At 53.5% G+C, this 24,820-nt stretch overlaps 1 protein-coding gene across 1 annotated transcript in view; it reads left to right on the top strand.

Annotated features, from left to right (window-relative positions):
- The window catches only part of CORO2B (coronin 2B), a 56,519-nt gene that overhangs the window by 7,325 nt on the left and 24,374 nt on the right, over window positions 1-24,820 (top strand). Inside the window, exons 2-4 of the mRNA XM_068143558.1 lie at window positions 2,071-2,160; window positions 9,841-9,907; window positions 24,150-24,350. Of these exons, the coding sequence (XP_067999659.1) occupies window positions 9,857-9,907; window positions 24,150-24,350 (252 nt within the window). The 5' untranslated portion in view covers window positions 2,071-2,160; window positions 9,841-9,856. The remainder of the gene's footprint in view (window positions 1-2,070; window positions 2,161-9,840; window positions 9,908-24,149; window positions 24,351-24,820) is intronic.

Genomic DNA, 24,820 nt, shown 5'->3' on the forward strand with positions numbered 1-24,820 from the left:
CACTTGGAGTCCTGAAAGGCCACCAGAAGGTCTCCCTGGAGCCTTCTCTTCCCCACTGAGACTTTCCAACTTGTTTTGCTATGCTAACATAGAAGTATGGCCAAGGAAGCTCCTGCTCAGCAGCAGCAGGATGGGAGCTCTGCAATGTGCTGCTCTCCCCATCCAGGTGCCAACCACAGTCCAGGGGATGCAGACCTGGATTGTCCCTCTCTCAGTGGTGGTTCCTTCCCCATACAAACTGCTGAGCAAACCCCTCAGACTAGCTCCATGGACATACCCTCACTCATCTCCTCTACAAGAAGGGTGGGGAATAGCTTTGCTTCAGCCCTGAATCTCCCTGGCTCAGCCAAGGGAGCTGCTGGGGCCAGCCTGGAGATGTGCACATGCGTGTGTTGGGGACAGGGAGGTGCCAGAGCCAGGCGCTGCCTTCATGGTGTTAATTAGGTTTGGGGACAGGAAGCACCTAAAAGGCTCTTACCTGAGGTTGGAGGGGTGCTGGGGCTGCCCAAGGTGTTAGTGGTGTTGGGATGAGAGACCCTCTGCAGATGGATGTCCCTTCAGATGGCCCAGCCCTGGCTGCCTTCTGCTCCAAGGATACAATAGCTGCTATAAATTCCCTGCAGAATAATGACCTCTCTGTCCAGGCACAGGACCATCTCTGTGTGCTGGCTTTCACAGGGCCTGGGGGGAAGCTAGAGTGACAGGGGGCCACATCCTGACACATCCATGCCAGCAGCCCCAGGAATGTGGCCATGGTGCTCGAAGGTCCCACGGCTGCAGGGGTTTCAGGACCCATGCTTGCAATGGGACCTCTTCAGGACCTCTTTAGCAGGTCCTTTGGGGCTCAGCATCCCCACTGGTGAATGAGCTTTGCCCAGCCCATGCTGTGAAATCCTTCTTGGGATCAGCAGCAGATCTTCCATGTGGGCCTGGGGGACCAGAGACAAGAGAGGGGAGCTGGAGCTAATCCTAATGTCATGAGGAATTAGCTGCCTGAGCCTGCACCAGCACCAGCTCCTGCCCCATCTTGTTCCACCATCTCAGCACTGTTCTCTTTGATATCTACATCAGTGACCTTGATGAGGGGATCAGGGCACCCTCAGTAAGTCTGTAGATGACACCAAGTTGTGTGCAAGTGTTGATCTGCTGCAGAGTAGTAAAGGTCTACAGAGGGGCCTGGCCAGGCTGGATCAGTGGGCCAAGGTCAATGGGATGGGGTTCAACAAGGCCAGGTGCTGAGTCCTACACTTGGGTCACAACAACCCCATGAATGCTCCAGGCTTGGGGCAGAGTGGCTGGAAACTGCTTAGTGGAAAAGGACCTGGGGGTGTTGGTTGGCAGCAGCTGAAGATGAGCCACTGTGTGCCCAGGTGGCCAAGAAGGCCACCAGCATCCTGGCTTGGTCAGCAGAACTGGGCACTGGTGAGGTCACACCTCAAACCCTGAGTTCAGTTTGGGGTCTCTCACTCCAAGAAGGATATTGAGTGGCTAGGGTAGCTCCAGAGAACGGAAATGAAGCTGTTGAAGGGTCTGGAGAACAGGGCTGGTGAGAAGCAGCTGAGGGACCTGGGGTTGTTCAGCCTGGGGAAAAGCTGAGGGGAGACCTTCTGGCTCTCTACAGCTCCCTGAAAGGAGATTGGAGCCAGGTGGAGGTTGGTCTCTTCTCCCAAGGAACAAGTGATTAGGACAAGAGGACACAACCTCAACTTGCACCAGAGGAGATTTGGGTTGGACATGAGGAACAATCTATTCCTCTGAAAGGTTGTCAAGGCCTGGCCCAGGCTGCCCATGGCAGTGGTGGAGTCCCCATCCCTAGAGGGGTTTTAAAGCTGTGTAGATGTGGTGCTGAGGGCCATGGTTTAGTGGTGACCTGGCAATGCTCTCTTGACAGTTGGACTCAGTGATCCTACAGGTCTCTTCCAACCAAAACACTTCCATGTGACTCTGTGTTGGCACAAAGCATGTCTGCAGTGCAAGTGGTCAAACAGAGGATCAGGCTTTGTGTTTGGTGGGGGCTTGGAGCAGGTGACAGCAGTGCTGCTGTAACCACAGGGTTTCCCTTTCTTCCAGGGTCAAGGAGCACCCACTGTTCCCTGAGCCCCGTGTCCATTCCTGGGTGTCAGGAGGCACCCAACGAGCCCACGGAGCAGAGCAGGGCAGGTGAGGACCCCCCACGCTGTACTCACACCCCAACAAACGCTGGGATGGCCCCAGAGTGGGACCAGAGCGGGATGGAAGCATCTCAGGGTCATGGTGCCATGCCTAGGGTGGGAATTTACCACCAGCAGTGTGATGGAAGCTGGGGAACCAGCAGCAGTCCTGGTCCAGGTAAAAGGCAGGGGCCAAGAGAGTTAATGGCTGAACTGTCCTCTCTTTTGTAGCCTTGCTGGGCAGGGAGGGGGAGTGGAACAGTCTAATTTAGTTTCCTAGGGGGAAACCCCCCTGCAGGGAGGGGCAATGCTTTCACAAGCCCTCCCCCTCCTGCTTCCAGGGTGGGTGTTAACCCATCACAAGCAGCCCCTCTTGACCACCTCAAATGGGTTTACATCAGCCAGGGAAGCTCCATTTGAAGAGAGCAGATCCATGGAGGACTTGGTCCTTGTGGATATCCTTTAGCAGGTGGCCAAAAAGCTGAGTGCACAGAAATATTGCTTGGGAGGATGTGGTCAGGGTCATGGTGTGCATCGAGCATCCCATGGGAGCTCATCCTGCAGGACACCAACTCCTGCTCCTTCCTGGGGAGGGGGTTCCAGCTCGGTTCACTATGAACCTCTAGCAAACTAGAGTCACTTTGGCTGCCTCCATAATTACACTGAGCACACACACACACACAAAAGCCCTGATTCTGGTGGCAAAATAGGGGAAAGGTGAGGGCTGAGGCTGTGGAGAGCACGTGGACATCACGGGGCAGGGGAGGGACATCGCAGCCATTCTTCCATGAGGTCCCCTGCGCTCTTCTTTGTGCTCCTGAATAACAAATCTCTGTTGGGCTTCTGGGGATGGCTGCCCTCCTCCCAGGAGCTGGAGCAGAAGGCAGGGCTTGTCCAGGCTCCAGCTGCCCCGTGGGCACCGCACAGGCTGGCAGCAGGGAAGATCTCTGCCTCCTGCATCCCCACCGGCCCGTGACCTCCATCCACCCTGCTTCTGGCACCTCCTCAGGCTGGCCAGGAAACAGCTTTCTAAAGCCTGAAATATTTAGGAGATAGTGTTTGTTTTTTCTTCTTCTTCTTCTTCTTTTTGTTTTCCTTTCCTTCTTTTCTTTTGGAATACTTCTTGTGGTATTTTTTTTGCCCCCTGACTGAGATAAACTTCCCAAAAATCTCTTGTGGTTTTGTCAGCGGTCCAGGATCAAATGGCTCTGTCTGGGCTGGAAATGAAGCCACCAGAGCCCAGGATGTTTCCCCATACCCTGAGGAGCACCCTGGAGGGGGGTCCTTTGGAAAACAGCAAGTGAGAGCGATGTGACTGAGCTGCTCACCCGCGTCCTACCTCCTTGCTTTGGAAAAGTCCCCTCTGCCAGGACAAACAAGTGTCTGTGCTTCATGGCCCACCCAAAGCTGGGGCTCAGGAAGGCTTTTTTTTGTTCCAGGCTATCACAAAAGGAGCACTATTGGTGCTCCCAGTAGTCCTTTTTGTCCTGATTTGCTTACCCTCCCCCACTCGTAGCACCTCCCCATGCAGTTTCTCACTCGTGGGGTCCACCTTGTCCCCACCCGTCCCCCAGACCCTTCATACTTGTCTGTGTGGTTTTTCACCTCTCCACAGGTGCAAAGCAGGTGGGGTTGGAATTACAGCACCCTCCTGCCTTGTTACAGGATTATTTCAGTTGGAAAAGCCCTCCAAGATCACCAAGTGCATCATCAACACCACCATGGCCACTGAACCGTGTCCCAGAGTGCCAGGGCCACACGTTTCCCCAACACCTCCAGGGCTGGTGACTCCACCACCACCCTGGGCAGTCTGTTCCAGTGCCTGACCACTCTGGCAGGAAAGAAAATGTTCCTCATGTCCAACCTAAACCTGCCTTGGTGCAACTTGAGGCCATTTTCTCTTCTCCTGTTGTTTGGTCCTTGGGAGAAGAGACCAAGCCCCACCTGGCTCCAACCTCCTTTCAGAGAGTTGTGAAGAGCCAGAAGGTCTCCCCTCAGCCTCTTTTTTTTTCCCCAGGGTGAACAACCCCAGTTCATAGTATCATAGTATCAGTCAGGGTTGTAAGGGGCCACAAGGGTCATCTAGTTCCAACCCCCCCTGCCATGGGCAGGGACACCCCACACTAGATCAGGCTGGCCAGAGCCTCATCCAGCCTGGCCTTAAACACCTCCAGGGACAGCGTCCCAACCACCTCCCTGGACAACCCATTCCAGGGCTCCACCACTCTCACAGTGAAGCACTTCCTCCTCACATCACATCCTCAGCTCCCTCAGCTGCTCCTCACAAGACTTATGCTCTGTACCCCTCACCAGCTTCATTGCCTTTCTCTGAACCTGCTCCAGCCCCACTTATTCTGCTTTAAATGGTGGGGAAAAACCCCACCAAACCCACAGAATCACTGAACTGTTCCAGCTGGGAAAGACCTCTAAGATCATCAAGTCCATGACCATTAAACCATGCCCCAGAGTGTCATGTCTGCATTATAACAACGCTTCTTGACTCGATCTTCTTGATGATGTGTGATGAGATGTGAGATAACGCTCATGGACAAGCTCCTGGCTCCTTAACTACTCATCTCCACAAGTGAAAAGAGACTTTCCCTGCCCCCCACCCCTAGCTTTCCAAGAGCCTCTCAAGTGAAGAGCAGACCATACAATAACGTTGCCCACAAGGAAACATTACTCCAAGAAGCTGGAGGAGGGTAAAATCCTCTGGTGGGTGACCCCAGGGCAGCTCCAGGGGCCACAAACACTTTGTCCTCCATCAGGATGTTGCTGTCGAGCTTCACAGGGTGGGAAGGAGTTGGGAAAGAGAGTGGGAGGAAAATTTGTGCTTGTTTACAGAACTCCTTGAGGGGCGTGAGATTTGTGTTTCTGCTCAGCATGTGGGGCCAGGAGAGCCTTTGTTTGCCTCCTCCAGAAAGTTTTCTGAGGGTGGAAAATAGTCCAAAGTGGGTGCTCAGCCAGTCCCCCAAAGCCTGGTGTCAGGGGATGCGCTTTTTGCTTCGGTTCCTGAGTGCTCTGTGACCTCTGTGAGCCCTTGCAAAGTGCCTGGGGTCGGTGGGAAGCAGCATCACGGTCAAGGGGGGGGGGGGGGGGGGGGGGGGAATGGGGACTCGTGGGGACAGCCCAGCCCCATGGCCAGGAGACATCTGGCCTTGCTTGGGGCTGGTTTTTCCCAGCAGCTTGGGAAGAGGAGAAGCTTTTCCCAGGCACTCAGTGGTCTCTAGAAAGAAGAAATCATTGACAAGCTGAACCCCAGGGAAATCCCAGTCACTTCCTTCCCGGCTGGAAAAAGCTCAGCTGGCAGATATGGCTTCAGAAACGTTCCTCACTCCTTTGTCCTTTGTTGAGGCCACGTTCATGGGATCAATCCTTCCTCCTTGCTTTTTACAAGTTGGATAAACATGGAGAGCTCGTGGCCTCTTCTCCTTCTCTGTGTGCTAAGGACAAGTGGCTTTCCCAAAGCAAACTCTGCCTGCCACAAAGCCCAGCTCCAGGGCTTCTCCCTGCTCTGGGGTGGCTGTTGGGGAGCTGAGGTGCACACACCACCCCAGCATGTGCAGGAGCAGAGATCTGCCCTGGCTCTTGCCCAGAAAGCTCTGTGGGAGATGCCTGCCTGATGACCCCTCCCTGGGAGCAACCTGGTCTAGTGGGAGGTGTCCCTGTCCCTGCGATTAGATGACCTTTAAGGCTCCTTCCAACCCAAACCATTCTATGATTCTTCCCAGCTCAGCCCCACTTTGGAGATGCCAAATCAGAGCAGTGCTGTGGCAGAGGGGAGGTGTCAGCCCCTTAGGGCTCTTCCCTGGGCTGTACAACTGCCTGGTGTCCCTGGTGCCATCCCTGCCAGAACAATTCCCACTAATAATATCATCACAGCATCGCACACCATAGTTGCACTTGATGATCTCAAAGGTCTTTTCCAGCTGAAAGGATTCTGTGAGTCTGAGTCTATGACCATAGCACCACTCCTGGGTACAGAATGATGCTTGTCCTGTCAGTGCTGACCACTGCAGAGCACCCAGCAGAGTCTTAGAGGGCTGGCCCAAGGCAAAGCCCATGCAGGAATGTCTGGCTTTGCACCACAACCTTGGAAACCTGCTTTTGGAGCTGCTGTCCCTGTCTCCTCCCTTCTCTAGCAGGGCTTTGGGATGGAACAGAGCAAGCCCAGAGTTGCTCAGGCTCCTGCTTGCCCACTAGAATTACTTCCTTGCAGTGGGACATCACCCCATGGATCTCCACAGCATCTCAGGTGCTGCTGCTTGGGTAAGGGCTGAGCTTGGGGCAGCCCAGATGGAGAACTTGAGTGCAGCCACTGCTCCAGCAGCATGGCAACTAAAGCCATCATCTCATCATCTTTGGTTGCTGGCATCAGCCATCTTTCATTGTAGCAAGGTGGGGACTGGTCTCTTCTCCCAAGGAACAAACAGCAGGACAAGAGGAAATGGCCTCAAGTTTCCCCAGGGGAGGTTTAGGTTGGACACGAGGAACAACTTCTTCCCCTTGAGGGTTGTTGAGACCTGTCCCAAGCTGCCCAGGGCAGTGGTGGAGACCCTATCCCTGGAGCAGTTGCAAAACCATGGAGATGTGGTGCTGAGGGGCATGGTTTGGTGGGGACCTGGCAGTGGTGGTTGGAATTAATGATCTGAAAGGTCTTCTTCAACCAGACCAGTTCCATGACATGGAGGAACATAGGTTCATTCTCTCTAGCAAACCCCCGGGGTGAGGACATGCTGAATTCAGCACCAAACCTCCAGTCTTTTATTTTTTAATGCAAACTTGGCACAACCTTTGCTCTTGGGGTGTTGCTGATCCCACACTCTGGATGTCTCATGTGCCCTCTGGCGCTCTGGCAGCCCTGGCGTGGAGCAATCAGTGAACCAGGCTGCTGAGAGAGCGCCGCCAGGAGGACACTGTACGAGATGGGACCTGAGCTGCAACCTACACCAGCCTCCAGCCACCTCCACTTCTGCCAGGCAGAGTTTCTTAGCTTGTCACCCAGCTGGGCTGGGCAGGATGGAGGGGCTGGGGAGGTGACAGCCTGCTTCTGCAGGGACGTGCTCGTTTGCTGCGCATCGATTCCGGTGTTTATTAGAGCCCAAAGGTGTTTCCTGTGGTGGGTGCAGAGCTGAAGTTGTTTGCTCAGCTTCTCTCTGCTGCTCCAGCTGTTTGTGCCATCAGCCATCAGCATAAATAAGGAGAAAACGAGGAGCTTGGCTGCTGACTGCGGGATTTGGGTCTCCAAGGTGTTGTCAAGAAGAGGATGGAGGTCTCTGCCCTGCTGTGGGGGGCTGTGGGGGTGGGGGTGGGCGAGATGAGGTCTCTCCTCAGTGGTACAAACATACACATGTCATGGGATGGATGCTCCAGCACTGTGTCTAGCAGGTGATGGTGAAAACAGAGCTGGCAGTTGGATAGGGTCAGGAGAACGCTCTCCCTGCATGGCTAATTCAGCTAGAGAGAAGCTGGGGCTGATGGTGCCTCACCCTGCCACAGACACCTGCTAAGGGAAGCTTGCAAGGGTGAAGACCAGCATGGCCACGGCTCTGCAAGCTGCTGAGCTCTGTCATAAAATCCTTTAGGTTGGAAAAGGCCATCAAGGTCATGGTGTACAACCATTAACCCTACTCTACCGAGTTCATCACTAAGCCATGTCCCCAAGCACCTCATCTACACAGCTTTGAAACACCTCCAGGGATGGTGACTCCACCACCACCTCCCCAGGCAGCCTGTTCCAAAGCCTGACAATCCTTCCAGTGGCAAAATGCTTTCCTAAGCTTTTCATGGGGATGAAGCCCATCTGAGGAAGGGTCTCCTTCCTCCTTGGGAAGAGATCCTTTCCTCTGTTCTTGAACACCTGGGCCATGGGTAATGATTTGGTTCTTTACTGAGGGGCCAAAGCATGCATGGGAAAACTGGATTTGAGACCCAAATGTTGGTGGCATTTGGTGTTGTGTCCCTGGCAGTGGCAGTGGAGCATCCCCAGGGGCATTTCTGCCTATGAGCTGCCATAGAGGGGCTTGTAGAGGTCTATATGAGACCCTGGAACAAGGGGCTGGGGGAAGCCCATCCCATGCCAGGAGCCACCAGGCTTTCACTGCAGCAGGAGATGGATGAGGTCCCAGGGCACTGCTGCTGTTATCTTGGAGTCATAACTACTGAGCCATCCAAACCATAATAGCTTCATGGGTGCTTGGTGGTGATTTTTAGCCTTCATTATCTGTACATCATATCTGTATCTCCTGTCCCATGGCTCTGTAATGGGATGGGCACTTCTGCCTGTCTCCTAAAGACCCACAGTCTGCTTCTTGGTGGTCAAGAGATAATCCTGAACCCACCTCATGCAAGCATTAAACCTCTTCTTCTTCCCCCCCCACTGGACTCTGTCTCCTTCTCAGCCTGACAGGACTTTGTTGTGGGGCTCCAGTTGTCATCACTGCATGTTGTCAGCCTGGTATGGCTCTGGTCAATGTCCCTGGGGCTGCTTCTCAGGGGCACAGGGGCTGAGAGCCCCTCAATATGCTGCATCCATCTGCTTGGGCTGGATTTCATGCAAACTGCCTCTTATCAGAAGCTGGGCAAGGGCTTCTTGCAGAGGAGAATAATATTAGAAGATGACTTCTAATATTGAAGCTTTCGACTCATAGAATCATTTTGGTGCAAAGAGATCTTTCAGGTACAGTTGAGGATGTCCCTGCTGACCGCAGGTGACTTGGACTGGATGGCCTTTAAAGGTCCCTTCCAACCCAATGCATTCTCTGATTCTCTGATTCTCTGATTCTATGATCGTGGAGTCCAAACATCAACCCAGCACTGCCAGGTCACCACTCGGCCATGGCCCTCAGCACCACATCTGCTCAGCTTTGAAACACCACCAGAGATGGGAACTCCACCACTGCCCTGGGCAGACTGAGCCAGACCTTGACAGCCCTCAATGGGGAGAAATTGTTCCTCCTAAACCTCCCCTGGGGCAACCTGAGGCCATTTCCTCTTCTCCTATTGTTTGTTCCTAGGGAGAAGAGACCAACCCCCACCTGGGCCTAGCCTCCTTTAAAGGAGTTGTGGAGAGGCAGAAGGTCTCCCCCACATCCTCTTTTTCTCCCGGCTGAACAACCCCAGTCCCCTCAGAGGTTCCTCTGGCTGTTTCCAAGCAGGATTTGGAGTGGTTGTCATGCCCATGCTGGTGCTTTGATGGCTCTGGCCAAGCAGCTGACTCACCAGCAGAGTTTACTTGGGCATATGAATAGATGTTGCTTTCCATCCCACTGCTGATCCCAGGGTTTCTGGACAGGTTGATGAGCACATTAATTGAGCATGAGTCAGGTAATGTGCCGTGTACAAAGTGCTTCCATTAGCTGAGGGTCCCAGGAGCAAAAGCCACGTTACAATGGCTTTGTTCTCTGGAAGGAAGTAGGCAGCAAAGCAGAATTATCCTAACCAGGGCTGGCAGTCACTGGGGGCTGGTGTGATGGTGGCTGGGGGTGTGTTAGGGAGGACTCAGGCTCATGCCTTGCCACCAGCAATGCTCCACCTCACAGAAAACCAACTCGAGAGCATCTCCTTGGGGGTTGGGTTTTCCCATGCGTCACCCGGCGCCGCAGCGAGGAGGAGCTGGAAGGGTTTGTGTGGTCTCCCTCAGCCTCCCAGGATGGTGAATTGAATGTTTTTGCTTTCCCTCTCTGCACAGAGCTCTTGTCGAGTCAATGAGAGACCTCCACAAGTCTAGCGTGCTGGGAAGCAAGCACGGCAGCCTGGTGAGTGTCCTGCGTAGGGCATTGGAGTGAGGCTGGGACACAGAGATGGGCAGCAGCTGAAGCCAAGCAAACCCAACTGCTTGGCTCTTCTCTGAAGATCCCTTGGCACACCCAAAAAATCCCACCCCAACAAAACAAACCCAAACCCTCTTCATTTCCACCAAGGGCTGAAGCATTTCTTAGCTCTGTCTATTTCTGAGTCAAGCTCAGGCTGCTTCGGGGCCCCAGCTTAGGAAGCACCAGTCCTGAATCTGGACTTTCAGGGGTGTTTGGTGGCTGAGCTGTGCCCACAGCATGTGAACACAGAACCATAGAACCACAGAGTCATAGAATCACAGAATTAGAGAGCCAGAGTGTCATAGAACCATAGGATTATAGAACCATGGAATCATAGAGTCATAGAACCACAGAATCACAGAATGGTGGGGGTTGGAAGGGACCTCTGGAGATCATTGACTCCATCCCCCCTGTCAAAGCAGGGTCACCCAGGGCCAGTCACACAGGAATGCAACCAGATGGGGCTTCAAAGCCTCTAGAGAAGGAGACTCCACAACCTCTCTGGGCAGCCTGCTGCAGGGCTCTGTCACTCTCACAGTAAAGAAGCTTTTCCTCATGCCGAGCTGGAACTTCCTGTGCTCCAGTTTGTATCCCTTGCTCCTAGTCCTACCACAAGACACCCCTGAAAAGAGTCTGGCCTTTTCTTTTTGACACCCACCCTTCAGATTTGTAAACATTAATAAGATTCCCCTCTCAGGCTGCTCTTCTCCAAACTAAACAGCCCCAGGTTTCTCAGCCTCTCCTCATCAGACAGTCCTTCATCATCCTCCTAGCCCACAATTGTTCACAGAACCATAGAATCATTAAGGTTGGGAAAGACCTTCGAGATCACAGAGTCAAACCATCAGCCCAGCCCCACCGTGGCCATTAAACCTTGTCCCCAAGTGCCATGGCCGCAGGTTTCTTGAGCACCTCCAGGGGTGCTGACTTCCACCACTGCCCTGGGCAGCGTGTCCCAGTGCCCGACCACTCCTGCAGGCACGGAATTGTTCTTAATCTCCAATCCCTGGTACAACTCGAAGCCATTATTATTGAAATGAAGAAGGGGCTGTGGCTCCAGGTTCAGTCTTAGCCAGGCTCGTTAACATGAAAGCCATGAATGGTCACAAAAGGCCATTTTCAAGGTTGAATTGAGAAGCACCAGAGCATTAGAGTGCCGGGGAGATTCAAATCAGCATTTGTTTGGCTCTAATCTAATGTGCATGGAACAATAAGAGGTTGATGACTAATTCTGGCAGTGCTGGGGATCTTATCAAAATAGAGCTGTTGGGATTCAAGCTTTTCTTTGCAGAGTGGATTCCAGCGGCAGAAACCCAACAGAACGGTGCTCTGCTAACGCATTCCACATCCAGAGGAGCCTGGGCAGGACACAGTGAGCTGCTCAGGGAGGTGATGGGGTCACCATCACTGGAGGTGTTTGAAAAGAGACTGGGTGAGGCACTTGGTGCCATGGTTTAGTTGATTAGATGGTGTTGGGTGACAGGTTGGACTCGATCATCTCGAAGGTCTTTTCCAACCTGGCTAATTCTGTGCTGTATATTCTGTACTTCTTGGGGTGACTTCATCCTGCTGCAGCCTGTGAGCAGCTCTGAGTGGAAAAAAAATCCCATCTCATCTTCTCACTTCCTCTTCCCTGGGCAGCATTGGCCCAGGCTGCCCAGGGCAGTGGTGGAGCCCCCATCTCTGGCGGGGTTTCAAAGCCTTGGAGATGTGGTGCTGAAGGCCGTGGTGGTCTGAGGTTGATGGCTGGACTCGATGATCTTAAAGGTTTTTTCAGCTGAAACAATTCTGTGATGCTGTGGTTTTGTGGTGACCTGACAGTGCTGGGTGAATGGTTGCACTCAAGGATTTCAAGGGTCTTCTCCAAACAAATGTGTCTCTGGTTCATCCACTGCTGCAGATCCCCTGCCTGTGCCTGTGCTAGGACCTGATCTCCTCCTCAGGTCCTCCACTGTGTCCTTTGGGAAGGGCTTTAATCCCCCCTTGGCCCTGAGGCTCCTTGGTCCCCCAGTGCTGACGTGGAGCCCCAGGTGTGGAGGAGTGTCAGGGTCAGACCAGGGCTTGCCTGCCTCATGGGGACTCTGGGGACAGTGCTTCTGTCCTGGAAGGCACATGGCAGTGTGCTCAGGAGCGTGGCATGGCAGCCAGCCTGGTAGTGGCTTTTTCCTCTTCAATTAAGCCAAATGAGCTATTTTGATGTCCTCTTCCCTGTTTTCTGCTATGAGGAGTGTCCCTGTGTGATGAGAGTAGATGAAGATGAAGCCTTCATCCTACAGATGAAGCCATCTCCTTGGTTAAGACCTGCCAAAAAGCAGCTCTTGTGTTTTGCCCGGTAACACTTAATGGTCAATCAATACCTGAAACGTCAAACTGGAGCACTGCTGATCTTTCTGATGGAAAATAACTCCTGCCCAGCAGCTCCCAGGGATGTTGGCTCCAGAGAGGACAGATGGAAAACACAAAGGGGGCAGAGAGGCAGTGAGGGGGTGGCTTCAAGTTGTCTTTGCTCTTCTTCCTTTGAAACTGTGCCTCGAAAGCCCCAAAGGTGGAGGAAAGCTCACCAGAACCTCTGCCTGAGCCAGGCAGGAGACAAGAAAAAAGGGAACAATAGGCTTTGGGAAAGTCACTGGAGTGTCCCAAACCTCTTCCTGAATACCTCAGTTTGTAGGCATCAGGGAGGTTTGGATTTCCTTTTCCCAACACACTTTTGTTCTGCAGGTCAGCTGTATGGTTGCTAGTCAGCCCTAACCTTGACACTTAACCGTGTGCACAACAGCACATGGGAGGGGGGCTTCAGGATGAAAATCTTCCCCACAAGAGTTGTCCAACCCTGGCCTAGGCTTGTGCCCCACCCCCAGGGCAGTGGTGGAATCCCCCATCCCTGGAGAGGTTTCAAAGCAACAGAGATGTGGTGCTGAGGGACCTGGCAGTGCTGGGGCAGTGGTTGGACTCGATGATCTTAAAGGCTTCTTCCAACCAAATGATTCCATGATTCATCCACTGGTGCAGATCCCCTGCCTCTGGCTGTTGTGGGACCTGGTCTCCTCCTCAAAGCCCTGATCAATCTCTACCATGTCCTTAGGCCGAGGGGTTTAATCCCACCTTGGTTCTGAGGCTCCTCAATCCCCCGGCGCTTATGATCCCCAGGTGCAGAGATGCTGCAAGCCAACCCAAAACGCTACTGCAGGGGCCACAAGCCCACAGCTGAGGGGGCACAATGTGAAAGAGAAGGGGCTGGCAAGGAGTGGGGAAGGGAGAAAGGGGGCATTGCCAACAGCCCCCTCCCCCCCCTTCCCAAATTGCCTGCTTGGTCCAGATGGAAGCCAGGATTGACTTCTCTGGAAGCTCTGGCGGTGGAGGCAGATGAAACGCCACTGGGCACGGGACAGAGAGATGTGATTTGAACTGCCTGTGGCAGCAGGAGGGGCTCTTTGTGCACTCTCCCCCCTCCCCTTCTCCTCTCCTCCACCCCCCACCAAGCTCTGTTGCCAAGGCTCCCAATGCTTGAAAAGATGCTTTCAAAAATCAACACATGGAGACAAGAGCTGTGGCCAGCCTGCTGCTGGTGGGCAAAGGCTGGAGCTGCCAGCAGAGTAGAAAAGCCTCCAAAAAGGGCTTTTTCCCCCCCTGCTTTGTGTGTGTGTGCATTTTAGGTTATTTTTCTTCTTTCATTTTTCCAGGCAAGTGGAAGTGTCATTCCTCAGGGGGAGATGTGGGCAGAGCTGGTCCCTGGGGGGGTTGTGTGCGTGCTGCTGACACATGCAGGTCAGATCACCCTACCCCACAGCATCCACTCTGCCTGGCTGATGGGTGGGTACCAACCCCCCCCCCCCCCCCCCCATCCTAGGGGTGTTTGGGGGGGCTGTGGGGGTGGAAATAAAAGGCAAAATAGAAAGGGTTTATTTAATGCAGTTGCTCCTGAAGCTGCTCCTAGGCCTAAAGAGGAACCAAGACCTGAGAAATCCATTTTAAAACTGATTTCCCAAAGCAGGAGCTTGCAGGGGCTGAAGATATCTACCCAGAGCTCCTCAGGAAGAGGGGCAAAGTGACCTGGAGATATCTACCCAGAGCTCCTCAGGAAGAGGGGCAAAGTGACCTGGAGATATCTACCCAGAGCTCCTCAGGAAGAGGGGCAAAGTGACCTGGAGATATCTACCCAGAGCTCCTCAGGAAGAGGGGCAAAGTGACCTGGAGATATCTACCCAGAACTCCTCAGGAAGAGGGGCAAGGTGACCTGGAGATATCTACCCAGAGCTCTTCAGGAAGAGGGGCAAAGTGACCTGGAGATATCTACCCAGAGCTCCTCAGGAAGAAGGGCAAAGTGACCTGGAGATATCTACCCAGAGCTCCTCAAGAAGAAGGGCAAAGTGACCTGGAGATATCTACCCAGAGCTCCTCAAGAAGAAGGGCAAAGTGACCTGGAGATATCTACCCAGAGCTCCTCAGGAAGAGGGGCAAGGTGACCTGGAGATATCTGACCTGGGGGTCACTTTGCCCCTCTTCCTGAGGAGCTCTGGGTAGATATCTCCACCTCCTGCCTTGTGATGCATAGAATCATGGTTGGAAAAGACCATCAAGATCATCAAGCCCAACCATTATCTAACCCTACCAAGCCTGGTGCATGATGAAATATTGCAGCTCCTGGGATAGATGTGGGGGAAAAGAGGGAATCCATCTCTCTGCAACCTCCACACATGGATCAGCCCACGCTGCTGGAGAGGAAAATCCTTCCACCCCTTCCCTGGTGTGGAGATGCAGCTGCTCCTCAGCATCAGCACCTTAGTCCACGCTTGGTTTGGGTGGAAACTCTTTAGCTGACCTCCACTGCACGCTCCTGCCCAGCTTCTCCCCACATCTGCTTTGGCTGTGGGGCAGGGTAAGATATTACTGCAGCTCCCCAGAGGTGCCAGGGGGAACGACAGGCTTCACCTGGAGCTGTCAACACCACACTCCTTGCCTATAATATCATCCCTGGGGGTCTCTCCCCACCTCTGGTCCTATGTGTTAGCCCCTGGTTTTGAGGAACACCACCAAAAGGGACACAATGAGACACCAAAACAACCCAGTGCTGCTCTGCATTTCTCCTTCAATGACATTTCCTCCTTTTTTTGCTGAATGAGGGCTGGTTCCCCCAGCCCTGGGTGCTGGCTGGTGGCAGATATCCAGTCACTGAGGTTTCAACCATGATGAAACCTCAATGAGCTGCTTTGTTCTTTTGTTTGGAGAGGAGGAACGGGATGGCTGCCCAGCCCTTCCCTGCCCAGGCTGAGCAGAGGAAGGAGAGGAAGGCAAAAAGGATGCTCTGAGCTGTATCCCTACTCCAGTCTCCCCAGCTCACCAGTTTTCTGCCTTAACTATTGCTACAAAGGGATCAGGCATTGGAGCAGGCTGCCCAGGGAGGTGGTGGAGTCAGCATCCCTGGAGGTGGTCAAGAGATGTGTGGCCATGGCACTTGGGGATGTGGTTTAATGGCTATGGTGGGCTTGGGTTGGTGGTTGGGCTTGAAGATCTTAGAGGTCATAGAATCATAGAATCAATAAGGTTGGAAAAGACCTCAAGGATCATCAAGTCCAACCTCTCACCCAACGCCTCATGACTGCTAAACCATGGCACCAAGTGCCACATCCAATCCCCTCTTGAACACCTCCAGGGATGGAGACTCCACCACCTCCCTGGGCAGCACATTCCAATGGCTAACAACTCTCTCTGGGAAGAACTTTCTCTTCAACTCCAGCCCAAACCTCCCCTGGCACAGCTTGAGCCTGTGTCCTCTTGTTCTGGTGCTGGTTGCCTGGGAGAAGAGACCAACCCCCTCCTGCCTACAACCTCCCTTCAGGTAGTTGTGGACAGCAGTAAGGTCTCCCCTGAGCCTCCTCTTCTTCAGGCCAAACAACCCCAGCTCCCTCAGGTCTTTTCCAACCTAAATCATTCTATGACTCTTATTTCCAGCCTCCAGCTTGGGATTTCTGCTCTGTGTTCTCACCTCAAGTGATTAAATAAGGAAATCATTGCAATGAGCCACAGAAGGGCCATGAATTTCTCTGCCCCTTCTTGTTAGATGAGGTTGGAGGTTGGTGCTGGAGATCCTGATTAGGGCTGTGATTTGTTTTATTGCTTCATTTCATTGAATCACAGAATGGGTTGGAAGGGACCTGGGGTTGGTCTCTTCTCCCAGACAACCAGCACCAGAACAAGAGGACACAGTCTCAAGGTGTGCCAGGGGAGGTTTAGGCTGGAGGAAGAAGTTCTTCCCAGAGAGAGTTGTTAGCCATTGGGATGTGCTGCTCAGGGAGGTGGTGGAGTCACCATCCCTGGAGGTGTTTAGGAAGAGACTGGCTGGGGTGCTTGGTGCCATGGTTTAGTTGATTAGATGGTGTTGGGTGATAGGTTGGACTGGATGATCTCAAAGGTCTCTTCCAACCTGGTTAATTCTCCTCTCCTCTCCTCTCCTCTCCTCTCCTCTCCTCTCCGAACCTCTCCGAACCTCTCCGAACCTCTCCGAACCTCTCCTCTCCGAACCTCTCCTCTCCTCTCCTCTCCGAACCTCTCCTCTCTGAACCTCTCCTCTCTGAACCTCTCCTCTCCTCTCTGAACCTCTTCCTATTTCTATTTCTATTTCTATTTCTATTTCTATTTCTATTTCTATTTCTATTTCTATTTCTATTTCTATTTCTATTTCTATTTCTATTTCTATTTCTATTTCTATTTCTATTTCTATTTCTATTTCTATTTCTATTTCTATTTCTATTTCTATTTCTATTTCTATTCTATCCAGTTCCAGCCCCCTTGCCGTGGGCAGGGACACCTCCCCCTAGCCCAGGTTGCTCAAGTCCTCATCCAACCTAGCCTTGAACACCTCCAGGGAGGGAGCATCCACAAATTCTTTGGGCTACCTGCTCCAGTGCCTCCCCACTCTCACTGTAAGGAATTTCTTCCTAATCTCCAGTCTAAATCTCCCCCTCTCAAGCTTCAAGCCACTCCCAGTGTTTCAAAGCACTTCATCTTCTTCTCCTTTCTCATGGAAGCTCCTCTCAAGCTACAAGAAGGGAAGAAGGAGTCCAAAACTAATGCAGAACTAGACTGAGCCTTGGAAATGGTGGCACATTCATTGGCTTCTGGGGATGGATGGAAATGCCTCCAATACATCAAGGAGATTTTCTTATCATTAATTCCTCTGAGCCCTTGAGAGTGAGGGGATGGGAAGAATAAAACTGTACATTAGGGTCAGCAGGATGTTGGGAATTACTCAGGAAAAGCAAGTTTCATACAACCCAACTCTGTGTTGCAGGACTGCAAAATACCCTGGGTAACAACTTGCAGGGGTGCTGGGTGTCTCCACAGGCAAACACCACTGCAAAGCCCCCCAGCCACCAGCCCCATCCCCCCAGAAGGAAGCACAGGGCAGAAAGGTTAGCATGGGACAATGGCTGGTGGCTTTTTGCAGCCTTTCCTCTCCTGCTTTGTCTCTCTTAAGTTGAAATCCTCTGGGGAAGGGCTCTTTTCCTCCCTGACTGGGAAATGTCAGTACCACCTGCAAAATCTCACTGCTGGAGGGGGATGCTGAAATGCAATCCCACCAGGGTCAGAAGCATCCCAGAATGCCTGCTCCTCTCCAGCCTCCTCCTTCCTCTCCAGCATCCCTGCTCCTCTCCAGCCTCCCCCCTCCTCTCCAGCATCCCTGCTCCTCTCCAGCCTCCCCCCTCCTCTCCAGCATCCCCACTCCTCTCCAACCTCCTCCTTCCTCTCCAGCATCCCTCCTCCTCTCCAGCCCCTCCTCAGCTTCAAAAGCTTGCCCTGGCTCAGGCAGGAAATCGGATGTTTGTCCAGAGTGTCCCCTCTGAGCCCGGAAACCCCGGGGAGCAACAGGCTCTGCAAAGCAGCACATGGAGGGAAGATCACAGAACCCCTGAATCCCAGTGGGGTAGGTTGGAAAGGACCTCTGGAGATTACTCTGTCCAACCCCCCCTGCTAAAGCAGGGGCACCCACAGCAGCTTGCCCAGGATCACAATGGCCAGGAGGAGTTGGAAGCTCTCCAGAGAAGGAGACTCCACAACCTCCCTGGGCAGCCTGCTCCAGGGCTCCAGCACCTTCACACCAAAGAAATTTCTCCTCCTGTTCAGGTGGAACCTCCTTGGTTCCAGTTTGTGCCTGATGCCCCTTGTCCTGTCACTGAGCACCACTGAGAAGAGTCTGTCCCCATCCTCTTGCCCCCCACCCTTCAGCTCTTGACGAGCACTGAGCAGATCCCCTCTCAGGCTGCTCTTCTCCAGGCTCAACAGCCCCAGGGCTCTCAGCCTTTCCTTCTCACAGGGATGCTCCAGGCCCCTCAGCATCTTCAGAGCCTCTTCAGTAGTTCCCTGTCTCTCTGGAACTGGGGAGCCCAGAACTCCAGATATGGCCTCCCTTGGGCAGAGCAGAGGAAGCTTCCCTGGACCTGCTGGCCACACTCTTCCTCATGCTTAACAAATGTAGGCAGCAAAAGTATTTCCTGTTTGAAACTGTGCTCTCTACAACTCCCTGAAAGGAGGTTGGCATGAGGTGGAGTTGGTCTCTTCTCCCTAGTATCAGGTGATAGAATGAGAGGAAATGGACTGAAATTGTACCAGGGGAGCTTTAGGTTGAACATGAGGAAAAATTTCATTCCTTAAAGTGTGATCAGGCATTGGAACAGGCTGCCCAGGGAGGTGGTGGAGTCACCATCCCTGGAGGTGTTCCAGAAACCTGTGGACATGGCATTGGTGTCATGGTTTAATGACCATGGTGGCCTTAGGTTGATGGTTGGACTCAATGACTTTGGAAGTCTCTTCCAACAAAATCAATTCTTCTCCTCTCCTCTCCTCTCCTCTCCTCTCCTCTCCTCTCCTCTCCTCTCCTCTCCTCTCCTCTCCTCTCCTCTCCTCTCCTCTCCTCTCCTCTCCTCTCCTCTCCTCTCCTCTCCTCTCCTCTCCTCTCCTCTCCTCTCCTCTCCTCTCCTCTCCTCTCCTCTCCTCTCCTCTCCTCTCCTCTCCTCTCCTCTCCTCTCCTCTCCTCTCCTCTCCTCTCCTCTCCTCTCCTCTCCTCTCCTCTCCTCTCCTCTCCTCTCCTCTCCTCTCCTCTCCTCTCCTCTCCTCTCCTCTCCTCTCCTCTCCTCTCCTCTCCTCTCCTCTCCTCTCCTCTCCTCTCCTCTCCTCTCCTCTCCTCTCCTCTCCTCTCCTCTCCTCTCCTCTCCTCTCCTCTCCTCTCCTCTCCTCTCCTCTCCTCTCCTCTCCTCTCCTCTCCTCTCCTCTCCTCTCCTCTCCTTATTACTTTTCACCCCCAAATCCCCCCCTATCAAACTGCCCCATCAGCTGCTTCTCCCCACTCCTCCCACACCCAGCCCAAAGGCTGGTGGACCCCCAGGAAGCCCCCCCCCCACCGTCCCCCAGCTCTCCCACGTGGCACAGGGAGTTATTTCTGGCAGGGGAAAGCCTCCTCCAGCTGCCAAACTCAGAAATCTGCAGGAAAAGGATTGTCTGGGATCCGCCTGCTGCACAATGCCTGCTCTGGGCAGCCCAGAGCCCCCTTGCCAGGGATTCTCACAGCACTTCTGGGCTGTCTGCATCCCCCCAGGGCCTCGGGGTGATGTCAAAAGGAAATACTGACTGAAGTGAAAGGAAAGAAACTCTGGATTCCTCCAGCTAAACAGGCACTTGTGATTATTGCTTCCTCCCAGCCTGGTGGGAACTGCCTGGAGACTTGCCCACTGCTTTGGGAAAGAATAAAACAGGGAGAGGAGGAAGGAACAAGAGAGAGAGAGAGAGAGGGAAGCGTTGAGGTCCTGGAGTCTGGGGACTGTGGAGGGTAGGGAGTGTCCACAGCACACACCTGAGGATCCATATGAAGGGTGAACCCACACCTCCTGGTTGCTTTGGTTGGTGCTTTGGTTGGTGCTTTGGTTGGAAGTGGCTCACTAAACTCCATTTCTGGATGCAGAGAATAGTGGGAGATCCATTCCTGCTCCCCCCCATGTGGCAGGAGGAGTTTCTGGAAGGGTGTCATAGGATCAGAGAATTGTTTTGCTTGGAAAAGACCTTTAAGACCATTGAGTCCGACTGTTCTCTAACTCTACCAAGGCTGCTGCTAAACCATGGCCCTCAGCACCACATCTCTGCAGCTTTGTAACCCTTCCAGGCACAGGGATTCAGCCACCTCCCTGGGGAGCCTGTTCCAGGGTTTGAGAACCCTTTCAGTCAAGAAATTTCTTCTACTGTCCAACCTAAACCTCCTCTGCTACCGCATGAGGGCATTTCCTCTTGTCCTGTCACTTCTTACCAGGGGCAAGAGGTTAACATCTACCTGGCTCCAACCCCTTTTCAGGGAGCTGGAGAGAGCAATGAGGTCTCCCCTCAGCCTCCTTTTCTCCAGACTAAACACCCCCAGGTCCCTCAGATACTCCTCACCAGCCCTGCTCTCCAGACCCCTTCAGCAGCTTTGTTACTCTTCTCTGGACCTGCTCCAGCCCCTCAATGTCCTTCTTGGAGTGAGGGGACCAAAACTGAACCCAGGACTCAAGGTATGCTGAGTCCAGGGGGACAATGCTGCCCTGGCCCTGCTGGCCACACTCTTTCTGCTCCAAGCCAGGATGCTGGTGGCCTTCTTGGCTACCTGGACATGCATTCACTGGTAATATCCAACCTAAACCTCCCTTGGGGCAACTTCAGGTCATTTCCTCTTGTCCTGTCAATTGATCCTTGGGAGAAAAGATCAATCCAGTATTCAGTATTCCTAAGGTTGGAAGAGACCTCAAAGATCATCAAGTCCAACCTGTCACCACATGACCATCAACCTCCACCTGGGTCCAACCTCCTTGCAGGGAACCCATGGGATTCCTCCTGCAGGGAGATACCCTGTGAGGCACCCAAAAGGTTTAGAGGGAGAAGGATTAAGCAATTTTGGGAGAATCTGGGGATTATTTCTCCAGTAGGTCTGAAGTTGAAGCACGGGGATGGCAGACAGGAGAGCCAAATCCTGGGGTAACAAAGCAAATGGAGAGCTTAAAAAAGGAACCAAACCTATTTCTGTACTTTATTAATGTAATTACAAAAAAAAAAAGGGGGGGGGAGGGGGGAAAGTACTTTGGGCTGAGAGCTCATCTGTTCAGAGAAAGGGAGCTGTAAGCTGGAGTGGAGCTGGTGAAAGCCACTCCTCAGGCTGTGGCTGGGGTGATTTTCCATGCCCTGCTCGGGTAGGTTTGGGAAAGATTCCCAGAGCTTTGTTGGACCTGAGGCTGCATTTTTCCAGAAACCATTCCAGCCAAAAAAATGTCTCTCTGCTCATGGTTTGGGTTAGATCCTCAAGGATCTGTGTTCCTTTTTCCTTGCAGCCCAGGAGTTGCTGACAGCATCATCTCCTCCAGTCCCGATGCTGCTGTGCATCCTCCCCGTGTAGGTGGGATGGGAAATGCCCCTGGGGGTTGGGATGTGCTGGGTGGAAATGGGATCTGCTCACATCATAGAATCCCAGAAGGTGGGAAAGAGCTTTTCAGGGTCATGTAGTCCAAGCTCTCAGCAGTCAGCAGGGTCTGCAACTAGAGCAGGTTGCTCAGAGTCCCAAACAACCTGACCTGCAATGGTTCCAGGGACGGGGCATCTAGCACCTCTCTGGGTAACCTGGGCCAGGCTCTAACAACCCTCAGTGTCCCTTCTCTGCAGTCTGAGTCTCTCTCTTTTAGTCTAAACCATCACCATCCAGAGGGTGGGGGTCAGTATATTCTCCCAAGGAACAGGTGATAGAGTGATGAGCTACAACTTCAGGCTGCCCCAGGGGAGGTTTAGGCTGGACATGAGGAACAATTTCTGCATGGAAAGGGTTGTTAAGGCCTGCCCAGAGCAGTGGTGGAGTCCCCATTCCTGGAGGGGGTTTCAAAGCCATGGAGTAGTGGTGCCGAGGAACAGGGTTTGACGGTGACCTGGCAGTGCTGGGTTAACAGTTGGATTTGGTGATTTTAGAGATCTCTTCCAACCAAAGTGATCCTGTGATTCTGTGATTCTGAGAGTCTAAAATAAGCTGAGACAGCTGAGCACACCACGCACCAGCTCTCCGATGCTCCAGCCCTGCCTAAGTGCTCTTGTTCCGCCCTGATGATTCTTTCACGTGGTCTAGACCAAGCCATTTCCAAGTCATCACATTAAAAGCCATAATTCATTTGTCATGTGCACACAAAGTGGCAGCACTGCTTCTTCCAGATGAGCACTTCATGCTCAAAAGGAGATCAGCTTAAATGATGCAACAGTGGACAACCTTTTAATGCCGTTGGTGAGTTGTGCCTCGCACCAAGGAGGCATCTCCCGTCTTCCCAAGGACATGGGACTGTTGCAGCAGGGCCAGAGGAGGCCACAAATCATAGAATCATAGCATCTATAAGGTTGGAAAAGACCTCAGAGATCATCAAGTCCAACCTGACACCCAACACCTCATGACTACTAAACCATGGCACCAAGTGCCACCTCCAATCCCCTCCTGAACACCTCCAGGGATGGGGACTCCACCACCTCCCTGGGCAGCACATCCCAATGGCCAATCTCTCTTTCTGTGAAGAGCTTCTTCCTAACATCCAGCCTAAACCTCCCCTGGCACAGCTTGAGACTGTGTCCTCTTGTTCTGGTGCTGGTTGCCTGGGAGAAAAGACCAACCCCCACCTGGCTACAACCTCCCTTCAGGTAGTTATAGAGAGCAATGAGGTCTCCCCTGAGCCTCCTCTTCTCCAGGCTAAACAACCCCAGCTCCCTCAGCCTCAGAGGCTGTGCTCAAGGCCTCTCCCCAGCCTCATTGCCCTCCTCTGGACACGTTCAAGAGGCTCAATGTCCTTCTTAAACTGAGGGGCCCAGAACTGGACACAGGACTCAAAGTGCTGTCTAACCAGTGCTGAGTCCAGAGGCACAATGACTTCCCTGCTCCTGCACTGCAGGAAGTGACAGGAGAAGAGGAAAGGGCTTCAAGCTGTGCCAGGGGAGGTTCAGGCTGGAAATTAGGAAAAATTTCTTCCCAGAAAGGGTCTCTCAGGCACTGGAACAGGCTGCCCAGTGAGGTGCTGCCCTGGAGGTGTTTGTAAGCTGTTTGGATGTGGTGCTGAGGGACATAGGATCATAGGATGTTAAGGGTTGGAAGGGACCTCTGAAGATCATAGAATCATAGATCATCTAGTCCAACCCGCCCCTGCCAGGACAGGACTATAGAATCCAGCACAGGTCACACAGGAACACATCCAGATAGGTCTTGAAAGTCTCCAGAGAAGGAGACTCCACAACCTCTCTGGGCAGCCTGCTCCACTGCTCCGTGACCCTCACAGTGCAGAAGCTCTCCTCATGTGCTGTGCTTTATATCCATTACCCCTTGTCCTATCACAGGGTGCAACTGAGCAGAGCCTGTCCCCTCCCTTCTGACCCTCAGCCCTCAGATACTGATAGACATTGATCAAATCCCCTCTCAGTCTTCTCTTCTCCAGAGATGGTTTAGTGGTAGGAGCTCAGCGGTAGGGATGGGACAGTGAGCCGCAGGCGTGCAGCTGGATTCAGCAATCCTTGGCCAGCAGGTCAAGGGAGGTGATCCTCCCCCTCTACTCAGCTCTGGTGAGACCCCACCTGGATGGAGTACTGCATCCAGTTCTAGAGCCCCTGGTACAAGAGGGATATGGACCTGCTGGAAGGTGTCCAGAGAAGGGCCACGAGGATGAGCAGAGGGCTGGAGCACCTCTCCTACGAGGACAGACTGAAGGAGTTGGGGCTGTTCAGTCTGGAGAAAAGAAAGCTCTGAGGTGACCTAATTGTGGCCTTCCAGGATCTGAAGGGGGCCACAAGAAGTCTGGGGAGGGACTGCTCAGGATCTCAGGTAGTGATAGGACTAGGGGGAATGGAATGAAGCTGGAGGTGGGCAGATTCAGGCTGGATGTGAGGAGGAAGTTCTTCACCATGAGAGGTGGTTGGGGCCCCGTCCCTGGAGGTGTTTAAGCCCAGGCTGGATGAGGCTCTGGGCAGCCTGATCTAGGGTGGGGTGTCCCTGCCCATGGCAGGGGGGTTGGGACTGGATGATCCTTGTGGTCCCTTCCAACCCTGAGTGATACTGCTATTACTATGATCTCCGAGCTCCCTTCCCCTCCCAGCAGCTTTCCCCCGCTGGGCTGGGTCCGGGGGCGCTCGGGAAGGCTCAGCCGGCTGTGTCTGCCCGCAGATGTCATGGCGCCCGCAGTACCGCAGCTCCAAGTTCCGGAACGTCTACGGGAAGGTGGCCAGCCGGGAGCACTGCTTCGACGGCATCCCCATCACCAAGAACGTCCACGACAACCACTTCTGCGCCGTCAACGCGCGCTTCCTGGCCATCGTCACCGAGAGCGCCGGCGGCGGCTCCTTCCTCGTCATCCCCATCCAGCAGGTGAGCGCTCGGCCCCCGCCCCAGCCGGCTCCGGCCCCGGGCTGCCCCCCGGCCGCGGGGGTGCGGGCTCCCTCCTTCCTGCCGGCGTGGGCTGGGTTGCAGCTCGTGGCACTTTGGGGCTACGGGGCTTGGATGTGCTGTGCTACAGCAACCTCATTGCTCTCCACGACTACCTGGAAGGAAGTTGTGGAGAGATTGGTGCTGGTCTCTTCTCATAGGTAGTTAGTGATAGAACAAGAGGCAGCTGTGTCCAGTTCTGGGCCACTCGGTTTAAGACGGACATTGAGAGACTTGAACGTGTCCAGAGGAGGGCAATGAGGCTGGGGAGAGGCCTTGAGCACAGCCCTGTGAGGAGAGGCTGAGGGAGCTGGGGTTGTTTAGCCTGGAGAAGAGGAGGCTCAGGGGTGACCTTACTGCTGTCTACAGCTACCTGAAGGGAGGCTGTAGCCAGGAGGGAGTTGGTCTCTTCT

The sequence above is a fragment of the Melanerpes formicivorus genome, unplaced genomic scaffold (assembly GCF_026170545.1).
Source record: "Melanerpes formicivorus ecotype bairdi unplaced genomic scaffold, bMelFor1.0.p_v2 SCAF_10, whole genome shotgun sequence".
Lineage (NCBI taxonomy): Eukaryota > Metazoa > Chordata > Aves > Piciformes > Picidae > Melanerpes > Melanerpes formicivorus.